The following is an 11,986-nucleotide window of genomic DNA, read 5'->3' as shown; positions in this document are numbered from 1 at the left end:
TATTTATTGTATTTAAGATATTTTCAAGTCTAAAGGACCTTAGACTATTTAAATTACCTTTAAAAATGACTCCTTTTGTGAAAAGCATTTTTTGGATTAGTTGCTAAATCCACACAGGCTCTATTGCTTTAAAATGGTTCAGACTCTGCTCATTTAAGATGTCATTTTGTAGAGAGAATACCAAATTACCTGTGGCCCTGATTCTCTTGCTACGGATTCCTCCAGACAGACAACTGTTAGTGTCAGCTTCCTCTTGCCGGGGTAAGTCTTAATAGTTAACTGTTGAAAAATAATAGAAAGCTAAGCAGGGTAGAAGATTAAGAAGTGAGTTTTAGAATTAAGTATAAATGAATGCTTATTTAGGATTTAGGAGTTAAGCAGGCTAAAGAGTAAAATGTCAGGAAATGTCTTAACAACATCTGAGATGATTTTCTGGGGAAATCTCATTGTAAGCTATCCAGAGGAAAAATTCGTCTTGTACTTAAAGTTGTTGTTGCCTGCAGGGAAAAGACCAGCTCAAAATAGCTGTTGTTAACTTTCTAAAGCTTATTAGTCCTTTTGAATAATAGAAGAACTCTAAGAACATTTGCCTTAGAAAAATGTAAGTCAACAAACCTTGTAATTCTAGAAGATTCATGAGCACCAGATTAAGAGAAGTAATCAGGAAAAGAAGGATGATAATTTGGCTACACATACTAGCTGTTCTGTCTAACACTTGGGAGCTATATGTTACTGTTGTTAGGTGCCAGCAAGTCGAGTATGACTCATAGCCACCTATGATATGGCTTGGAATAAATTCTGTGGTCTCATTTCAGTTTCTTATCTCCTTTAATGGTAATGATGTTACAATTATTGGAGATAATTCAGAAGGTACTGGGCAAACTCTCAGAAGCCCTGGTGGCGTAGTGCATAATATATTGGACTGCTAATTGAAAGGTTAACATTTTGAATCTTCTTTCTGTAAAGATCTGTAGCATTGGAAACCCAGAAAAAGGATCACTGCGAGTCGGAATGGACTCGGTGGTCGTGGGTTGGCAAACTGTCATATGATAACCTTTTTGCATACCCAGTTAAATACATGCTTTTGTGCCAAGAAGAAAAAAAAAATATTACAGTATATAAATGCTTTGTAAGATGAAGGAATAGTTATTCTCCTTCACCCATCTAAATATTAAAATGGCCACTGAGACGCAGGACTGTAGGACAATTTTTATTTCTTTGAAAGTGAAGTGTTACTAGGTGATTTTAAAACTTATCATTAAGTACCAACGATTTTCCTTTCTTCCTGTTCCTTCATCTCCCTTTAAAATGAAGGATCACTGACACATTTGAAGCTTTCACGTTGAATCTTTTGTCTTCACTCTTGATCGGTGGACCCAATTCTCCCTTTTACAAAGCCTTAATTGAATCTGGGCTTGGCACAGACTTTTCTCCTGATGTTGGGTAAGTTTTCTTACTAGGATGGATTGGTAGTTCTTATTTGGACATGATGTTTGCCCTCGAGGGGATATTTGTTAATGTCCAGGAAGTTTTGGTTGTCACAGCGAGAAAAGGGCTACCACTAGCCTCTAGTGAGTAGACTAGACCAGGGAAGCTGCTAATCATCCTGTGGTAAGTGCACAGGACCATCTTCTCCTCGTTGGAATAGAAAACTAAACTAGATTGAGTTTCTGGGACAAATTTTATATATATATATGTATAGCTTAGAAGGGGATGTTTGAAATAAAATAAAAAAGAAAGCACGATCGATTTTTCCATCACCTTGCAATGTTCTGCTGTTTTAAAAGTCTGGATGTTAAATATTCATTGACTTCTTAAGATTCTGTAAACCTCAACACTAATCATCTTTTACATATAGTCTATTATAATTCTAAGGTTTGTGTTGATATTTTAAAATAATAAAAGAACATCATCTATAGTAATTAATTATATTAAGCAGTATGTGAATTGTATAAAACACAATGTATATGAATTTGAAAACCAAGAAAAAAACATAAATGTAGTTATATTTGAGAAATGATTACCTGAGAATACTGCTCTTTTTTTTTTTAGTAGAGGGTTTAGAAGTTTAACGTTCTAAGTTATAGTCTATAGAGTAGTGGCTCTTGATTTGTAATTAGTGAATGAGGAAAACTAAAAATTCTACTGTATCGTATCTATTTTTGCATTCTAGATATAATGGCTATACAAAGGAGGCCTACTTCAGTGTGGGCCTACAAGGAATTGCAGAGAAAGATATCCAGACAGTCAAAAACATCATTGATAGAACTATTGATGAAGTTATTGAGTAAGTATGACATCATTGCAGTGATTTCCTTTCATAGTTAATCCATGAATATTTTATGGTAAAGGGCATGATCATAATATTTATATTTGGTCTTTTGCCTTGTTAATATAGTTTCTTTTTTTAGACGTCTCAGTTCTTACTTGTGTTCTCTAGAAAAGGATTTGAAGATGATCGAATTGAAGCTTTACTTCATAAAACTGAAATACAAATGAAACATCAGTCAACCAGCTTTGGACTTGCACTGACATCAGTATGTGCTTTCTCTCCTCCCTCCTTTTGGTTTTCCGTTTGGGTTTTTTTTCCCTTGACTTTTATTATGTAGGGTCGCTATATGTCTCAGGTGACTTAATGGCACATAAAAACAATAACATACTATGACAGGTTTGAAAGAAGAAGTGGCATCCACTTCCTAAATAAAATGTTTCTGGAAATTCTATGATCATGGTAAATGTCAATAGTTGTAGAACAGCTTCAAGCCTTTTGTTCATAGAAACTCTGAGTCATGCTCAACTAAAAGACAATCAACAACAGCTTCTTATAAGAAGTGGTCTTTGACAGCACTGAAAATACAACTTGATACTGTTAACACCTTTAAACTTTCAGATTTGCATATTTTCAGAATGATACACGATTTTTAATCTTTTTATAATGTGTAACTTGTCTTTTTAATTTCATGATATATTGAAATTTACTAACTTTGTCTTTTCCCCAATTTATTGACTTTGTCTTTTTGCTAGTTTATTGGCTTACTGATGATAGCTTTTATTACTATGTAATACAGATTTATACAGAATATTTTAAATGGGTGAAATTTATGGTTACTGGCCATCTGTTAGTAATGAGTAAGAATAAATTTATGATTCTCACTTTATTAGAAATGAATGGAATTAAAATTAATTTTCTTTTTCTTCCAACCAAATAATAACTCAGTGTTTATTGTAAATAGTTGTCTTTGGTACTTTTAAGTATAGAAACCAAGATCTTAATAAATTATAAAGTCTTTGATATTTATGGGAATATTATATCATTTTCAATATGAATTTCAAATTCTTTTATTCCAGTATATAGCTTCTTGCTGGAATCATGATGGAGACCCTGTGGAACTCTTGAAATTAGGAAATCAAATGGCTCAATTCAGGCAGTGCCTTAAGGAGAATCCAAAATTTTTGCAAGAAAAAGTAAAACAGTATTTCAAGGTAAGAAATTTGAAAATTGAAGACTTTATGCCTATTCTAGGAAAGAAATATTAGGAACATAATCTACACTTCTGCTAATGAATTGGTAACATGATTTCTTATTTTAACTTGTTAATTAAAATTAAAGTGCTTATTCTCAGAGTATAATACAAGTTGCTTTTTTATATGTGAATGTGTGTATACTATATGTGAATATATATGTATATATATATACACAGATACTCATTTACATAATTTTTAATAGATGGAATGGTAAGTATTTTTTAATCAAATTCTTTTGATGCTGGTTTGTTTTCTGTATTTCTAGATGTCCATACTTAATTGTATGATCCTTGGTGTATACTCATTATTATATATGCCATTGTTTTGGACATGGGACATAATTTAACTTACAGACTCAAATAGTCTTACAGGTGAACATTTTGTGTGTATTTTCAGTTACTGAAATAAGAGAAACATCTTTTTTTTTTAATACTAGATGAACCTTTATTTGTCTTTAAAATTATAACATTCCAGAGAGAGAAATTAGTTCATCCTCTGAAAAGTGCATAATGAAAATTCAAACTCATTGCCCTCAAGTTGATTCCAGGTCACAGTGACCCTCCCTGTCTGTCTCCTTCAGAGCTTCTGGTAGTTTCAAACTGCTAGAGATGTGAGGCCTGTTAGTTACCACATGAAATGTTATGGTCTATGCCTCCAGAGCTCCTAGATAAAAAGAAAGTTATTGTAGTCTGTGTTACTTTAAATTTACTGCAGAATTAAAGACTTAGAGTGCTTGAAATTGTAATTTGTTGTTTAAAACCAAAATATAAAGAAAATTTTGAAAATTTAATCTTTTATGGTTAAGACATATTGACTACTTTAATAGTAATACCTAATGGTCATTAGTAATGCAATCCTAAAGACATGTGACGTGCTTCAAATCCACCATCTGCTCAGTGGCAGAAGGATGGCAATCTTTCCCTGTGTGATTAAACTACCTCTGAAAACCTTCTGGAGGGTCAGTTATGAGTTGATTCCAACTTAATAGCACACAAGGTAGTAGTAACAACATGTATGATTTATTTGCTTACTATATACTAGATGTACTTTGGGCATGTTGTAAGGAGGGATCAGTCCTTGGAGAGGGACGTCATGCTTGGGAGGGTAGAAGGACAGCACAAGAGAGAAAGACCCTCGATGGGATGGATTGATTCAGTGCCTAGGGTAATGGGGGTAGGTGTGTCAGAGACAATAAGATTGGCACAAGATAGAACAGGGTTTAGGGCTGTTGTACATAGGGTCGCTATGAGTCACAGGTGACTCGATGGCACATAACAGTAACATATTATTAGATATGCTTCTATAGCCATAAATCGTTTATGTCATTTGATTTGTAAAACAACCCTCTGAGCAGAGGGGTGTTTTTTTTTTTCATTATCACTTTGAAAAATGAGTAAATGAAACTACAAAACCAAGACTACAATGCTAAGGTTTAGCTCAGTTTATTAAACTTTAATAAATTCTTGTTTTAATTTGTCTTTTTTGTTGCTGTTGTTACAGAACAATCAACATAAGTTGACTTTGTCAATGAAACCAGATGACAAATACTACGAGAAACAAACACAAATGGAAACAGAAAAGCTAAAGCAAATGGTTGATGCTCTTTCCCAAAAAGACAAGGAACAGATCTATGAAAAAGGTTAAATATTTTACTTTGTAGTTCTTAGTAAATAAGAAGGTAACCTCTCAAGGTGACATCCCGGCCTTCCCTAGGATTTTTTTAATGAGTTAATAGTTACTATTTCAACAATATTCCAACAAATATTTGTTGGACATCCATAAAGTTCTGTCCATTCTCTAAGAAAATTTATATAATAATTTGACAGAGAAGGTTAGGATACTTGAAAAGAAATTGCTTTATAAGACTCATTTACTTTATAAATATTATAAATGCATTTTACTTATCAAGTGCTATCATATGACAGTAAAATTTCTGTATTATTTCAGGATATAATTTTCAAAGAAAAGAAAAAGTATAGACAATTTCAGATATGAATTTAGAAGGACAAGCCAGTGACTGTTAATAATTGACAAGTCTTACTGAGTTAACAAAATACCAGAGCTTAACTATTGTACCAACAGGGAGCTTTATTGACATTAACAACTTTTGTCATCTTAGAATTCCTCCTTTCTTTTTATCTATTTTAGTAGCTAACTCTCTTTCTTTTCTTTAGCATTTTCATAGTTTGTCTTCCTCTCCCCATCCTTTTATTTGGAGTTTTCCTGTGTCACTACATTTAAGCCTTGTTTTTAAATAGCATGTATTAAATTTTGTTTTCACACCGTATAATTTCCTTAATCTTTTAATTGGATGGATAATCAGTTTACATTGATGTAATTCACTGATTTATTTGGGTTTGTATGCATCATCTTAATATCTAGTTATCCCTCTTGCTTTATGTCTTTTTTACTTCATTTCTTGACCCTTTAGGGATTAAAACTTTTTAAAATTGTTTTACTCCCCTTCTGTTAGTTTATTAATAATATATGCTTTAATTATCCTTTCAATGTTATCTTGGAGATGTATTACAGTTTTGTGTAAATTATTACTGCTTTTACCTCAGTATCTTTCTTCCCTTCTATTGTGATTTGAGTGAAAATTACTGTTCATTCAACCATTGACATGTATCAATACCTACAATGCAATGGCACATCCCTGTAATTCAAGCTTCCTTTAATCTTTGTATACCTTTTTGTCTCCTGTTTCTTTAGTGGTGTTATGCTGATCTCCCCCTCATTATATTTTACTCTGTTCTTCACCAATCTCAATATGTGACTTATTATCTATTTACTAATTTACTTCCCTCTCTCTCATTTCCCACCCTTTGTAAACATCTAAGAATGATTCTACTCTGTATAAAACTTTCCTTAGCTTTCTGTAGTAGTTGTTGTTGATTGCCATCAAGTTGAGCACGACTCATAGCAACCCTATGAACCAAAGGCCTGAAGCCTTTCTATAACTACCTTCATTTCTCCAGGTTCATAGAGTTTCCAGAGGCATGTAGTTTAGGAAGTGATGCCACTCTTGCTTGTAATCTTATATAATATTTACTCTTTTGTGATTACTAAGTGCAGTTTTACTAGATGTGTCTATGTTATGCAATGTTTAGGACATTCTTTGTTTTTAGTGTTACTTTACTATTCCATTGTGTGAATGTACAATAGTTTATTTAACCGGGTGTCTGTTAATGGGTTTGAGTTGTTTCCATCTCTTTATTATTATAAATACTACTGTAGAGAATGCAGGTATGCATATGTGTTCAGGTCACAGCCCTTACTTCTTTAGGATATGTGCCTAATAGTGGGTTTTCTACATCAAATTGCATTTCTGTTTCTCATCTTTAAAGGAAGTGCCAAACTGCTTCCTGTAGATGTTGCATCATTTTATATCCCGACCAGTAGTATATGAGAGTTTCTGATTCTCCACACCCTCACTAGTATTTTTCTATTTGTGTTTTACTGAACTCTGCTATTTTTTCCTTGAGTTGTGAGGTGATACTTCATTGTTGTTTTGATTTGTCTCTCTCTAGTAATTAATTCAGCCACAACTTGTTATGATCCACAAAGTCAAACACCTTTGCATAGTCAATAAAGCACAAATATGCATTCTTCGGGTATTCTTTACTTTTTAGCCAGGATCCATTTGACATCAGCAGTGATAACCCTAGCTCCATGGACTCTTCTAAATCCTGCTTGAACTTCTGGCAGTTGTGTAGCTATATACCATTAGCTGTTTTTGAATGATCTTCAGCAGTATTTTGCTTACATATGATAGAAATGATACTGCTTGATAGTTTTCACATTCAATTGGATAACCTTTCTTGGGAATGGGAACAAATATGAACCTCTTCTGACCTGTTGGCCAGACAAAAATCTAGTCCTCTAGATTTCCAGGCATAGGTTGGTGAGCACATCTAAGGCTGCATCTGTTAACTGAAATAAGTCAGATGGTATCCAGTTGATTCCTGGGACCTTATTTTTTGCTGATAGCTTTAATGCAGCTTCCACTTCTTCCTTCATTACCATTGATGCCTGTTCATATGGTATTTCCTGAAATTTTTCAGTGTCGATCAGTTCTTTCTGGTACAGTGACTGTGCATTTCCTCCATCTTCTTTTGATGTTTTCTGCGTCATTAAATATATTGCCCATAGCATCTTTCAGTATTGCAACTCGAAGCTTAAATTTATTTTTTAGTTCTTCCAGCTTGAGAAATGCAGAGCAAGTTCTGCCCTTTTTATTCTCTAGTTCTACCTTTCTGCATATTCCATTATAATACTTTACTTTGTCCTCCCATCCTGCCCTTTGAAATCATCAGTTCAGTTCTTTTACTTTGTCATGTTTTCCTTTTGCTTTGGCTTCTCAATGCTCCAATGCATTTTTTAGAGTCTCTTCTGACATCCATGTCAATATTTTCATTCTCCTCTGTTTTTGTAATGACCTTTTTTTCTTTCCTCATGGGTATATCCTTGATATCATCCACAGCTCATTTTGAAGCATTGGTGTTTAATGCCTGAAACTTATTCCTAAGATTATCTTGAGATTCAGATAGAATTGTACTTAGAATGGGAGACCCAGAGCACTTAATTGTGCTCATGTGGAACCTACACTGGGACTAGCAGTTTGTTGTACAGACAGAGCAGGAGAACACTGCATGGTTTAAAATTGAGAAGGGAGTGGGTCAGGGTTCTATTCTGTCTCCATACCTATTTAGTCTTTATGCTGAGCAAATTATCCAAGAACCTGTGAAGAGGAATGTGGCATCAAGATTGAAGAGAAACTCATCAATAACCTACGTTATGCAGATGACACAACCTTGCTTGCTGTAAATGAGGAGGACTTGAAGTACTTATTGCAGAAAATCAAGGAGTGTAGCCATTGGTATAGATTGCATCTCAATATCAAGCAAACAAAAAGTCTTCCGCTGGGCCTATAAGCAACATCATGATGTATGGAGAGGAGATTGAAACTGTCAACAGCTTCATCTTGCTTGGAAATAAAGAGATGCATTGCAGTGGGAAAATCTGCAGTTAAAGACCTCTCCAAGTTATTGAGTAATGATGTCAGTTTGAGGACTGAGGTGTGTCTGATTCAGGCCATGGTCTTTTCAGTTACTTGCTATGCATCTGAGAACTGGACAGTGAATAAGAATGATAGAAAAAAATTGACGCCTTTGATCTGTAGTGTTGGAGAAGAGCACTGAATATCCCATGGATGGCCAAGAGAACGAACAGATATGTCTTGGAGAGGGTTCAGGCAGCCAGAGTGCTCTTTGGAGACAAGAATGATGAGGCTTTGCCTCACATACTTTGGATCTGTTGCTAGGAGGTGCTATTCCTTGAAGGACATGATACTGGGAATGGTGGAGGGTTAGCAAAGGAGAGGAAGACCTTCAACCAGGTGGGTTGACAAGGTTAACTGCCACAGTGGGCTCTTGTGTGCCAGAAAGTGTGAGGATGGCAGAGAATAAAAAAAAAATGATTCCGATCTTTTATTCATAGGGTTGCTGTGAGTTGTACTTGACTTGACAGCATGTAACAACAACACAGCAGTAGTTAATTAATTCATGTGTTTCTTAACCATTTGGATGTCTCTTTGGTCATGTCTTTCCATGTATCTTTAGATGTGATATTTTTGTGGCTGACTGATCATTGAGCTCCTGTGAAAGTAGGCAAGTAAAGTAGATTTGTAAATGACAGTGAGGATTGAAGGGTTGTATACCTGATTGGCAGGAATCTCACACAAATGCCTATAGGAGAAGTTAGTGACTGAGAAATGGTAGGGTTGAGAAGAGAACCTTAATCCTCCCTTCTTGATCTGACTGATTTGCTTTAAATAGCTTTCACTTCAAAAGGCTCCAGTATAAGTAATATCTGTTCACTTTAGACCAAGAGATATAGGGAACGAAGTTAGTTTGTCATGGAAATAGGTGTTCTAGAGTACACGACTGATGGATCCTAAGTGGAGAGTGATTTGAGGTTTTGCTTTCAGAGGACCACAGCAGGGTCCATGAGGACTCAATATATGACATCAAGTACTTGATTGTCCTTGAGTTCCATCAACACCTCATATTTTGAATTCTCCTCTCTAAGTAGATACCTTGCTCTCGATGAACTGTTACGATAAGAACTTCAAAAGGTGAAAATTGAAGATTAGTGAAATTACTGTTTTTCTTTTAAGATCAGCCTATCAGATTCAGTGACTATTCTTTATTAGGTGTTTGAGTTAAAAATATTAAATTGGTGTATTAATCTACTATTAAGTCATGTCTGTGTAGTAATGAGAGTTTATATTTGACAGGATTTTAAACTATAACATATTTTAAACATACACAGTTCAGTTTTGTCATTAAAAATACTAATACTAGAAAACTTTTGGATTCTTTTTCCAATAGACTGTATGATTCTATGGAATAATTACATGAAAGAGAACCTTCTACCTCTGCTTATAAGACTAGAAGTTCAGACCCCCAAATATTTATCTAAGATCAAAAATACATTGTTAAGCATTGCTATAATTTGTGAAATTTATGTGATTCCAAAAGAATTTTGTTGAGGTTAATGAAACTAATACATGATGAGAAGGGCAAAAGTCAATTAGTCAGCAAGTAATGACTTGAAAATTCTAAAAAAAAAAAAAATAAAAATGCACTGGGAAAATCTGCTGAGTACTAAAAAGCAACGTCAGTCAAGAGACTAAGGTGCACTTGACAAAGCCATGGTCTTTGCAGTTACTTGTTATGCATCAGAGAGCTGGACAGTGACTAAGGATGACAAAAGAATTGATGCCTTTGAGCTGTGGTGCTGAAGAAGAGTCTTGATCATACCATGGGCAGCCAAGAAAATAAATAGGTCTGTTTTGGAGAGAGTGGAACCAAGTTTCTCCTTGGAGGCCAGGATTTTCAAGCTCCATCTCACACCCTTTGGGCACGTGACCAGGAGGGACTGGTTTTTGGAGAAGTACATCATGCTTGGAAGAGTGGAGAGACAGTGCAGGAGAGGAAGACCCTGGACGAGGTAGATTGAACAGTAACTGGGGTGATTGGGGTAGGTATGTCAGAGTCAATGAGAATGCCTCAGGACAGGCTTTAGGGCTCCTGTATATAGGGTCTCTGTGGTGGCAAGTGACTCAATGGCACATAACAACGTCTGCGTAGCAAAAAGATTGGGAAGTGATTGGAAAACTGCTCAAGTAAATGATCATCAGAACTTTTTTCTTAAATAGATTCTTGAACTAGATTTTTTTTTTTTTAGGTTTTTCATTTTAATCTTTCTCCTTTCTCCTTACAAGCCATGGAGCAGATTCAAATGAACTAGATTTTTAATGCCTTTAAAATTGGTGACCTGAGGTGAAAGAGCTGTGCTTCCAGTCCACAGGCAGATGATTGAATCCACTAGCTGCTCCCCAAGAGAACGATGGGCAGTCTCTTCCCATGAGAATTACAGTCTTGGAAAACCTGCTGGAGTGTCAGCTGTGAGTGGATTCTGACTTTGTGGCAGTGAGAGCAAGCAGAGTTTTGTTAAGAAATTTCAAGCAGAGTTTTGTTAAGAAATTTCAAATGCAAAAAAAGAAGTTAAAAAAAAAAGAAATTTCAAATGCTTTATCAACTTTAAAGTTCCCCTAGCAGTTGGCATGGAATTGCTGATATTTTTAATTAATAGCATAAATCTGGAGAACAACCACTTGGCCAACTGACTGGAAGAGATCGATATTTGTTCCTATCCCAAAGAAAGGTGACCCAACAGAATGTGGAAACTACAGAACAATCTCCCTGATTTCACATGCAAGCAAGATATTACTGAAGATTATCCAAAAACGACTGGAACAGCACATCAGCAGAGAACTACCAGAAGTCCAGGCTGGGTTTAGAAGGGGTCGTGGTACTAGAGATACTGTAGCTGATGTTAGATGGATCTTGGCTGAAAGCAGGAAATACCAGAGGAATGTCTGTCTGTGTTTCATTGATTATGCAAAGGCATTTGACTGTGTAGATCATAACAAACTATGGCTGACTCTGAGAAGAATGGGAATCCCAGAACACTTGATCGTTCTAATGCGAAACTTATACTTGGACCAAGAGGCAGTCGTCAGAACAGAGCAAGGGAACACTGCATGGTTCAAAATTGGGAAGGGCGTACTCCAGGGATGCATCCTATCTCCATACCTTTTCAACCTATATGCAGAACAGATTATCCGGGAGGCTGGGCTCTATGAGGAGATATGTGGGGTCAAGATTGGTGGAAGATTTATCAACAACCAGCATTATGCAGATGACACAACCCTGCTTGCTGAAACTGAAGAGGACCTGAAGCGCCTGCTGCAGAGCGTCAAGGACTGCAGCCTACACTATCGATTGAGGCTCAATGTCAAGAAGACAAAGATTCTCACCACTGGACCAATTGGCAGCATCAGGATGGATGGTGAAGAGATTGAGATTGTACACAGCTTTAGTTTGCTTGGCTC

The 11,986-nt window shown here is 35.5% G+C and overlaps 1 protein-coding gene across 1 annotated transcript in view; it reads left to right on the top strand.

Annotated features, from left to right (window-relative positions):
* The window catches only part of PITRM1 (pitrilysin metallopeptidase 1), a 40,725-nt gene that overhangs the window by 14,149 nt on the left and 14,590 nt on the right, over nt 1–11,986 (top strand). The window contains exons 9-14 of the mRNA XM_006888958.1: nt 173–261; nt 1,315–1,443; nt 2,174–2,287; nt 2,441–2,537; nt 3,349–3,483; nt 5,026–5,164. Coding sequence (XP_006889020.1) covers nt 173–261; nt 1,315–1,443; nt 2,174–2,287; nt 2,441–2,537; nt 3,349–3,483; nt 5,026–5,164 — 703 coding nt within the window. The remainder of the gene's footprint in view (nt 1–172; nt 262–1,314; nt 1,444–2,173; nt 2,288–2,440; nt 2,538–3,348; nt 3,484–5,025; nt 5,165–11,986) is intronic.

This window comes from Elephantulus edwardii, unplaced genomic scaffold (assembly GCF_000299155.1).
Source record: "Elephantulus edwardii isolate Elephantulus edwardi_28Jun2011 unplaced genomic scaffold, EleEdw1.0 scaffold00073, whole genome shotgun sequence".
Lineage (NCBI taxonomy): Eukaryota > Metazoa > Chordata > Mammalia > Macroscelidea > Macroscelididae > Elephantulus > Elephantulus edwardii.
The sequence above is the reverse complement of the archived record's forward strand: the minus strand, read 5'-3'. Positions and strand labels throughout refer to the sequence as shown.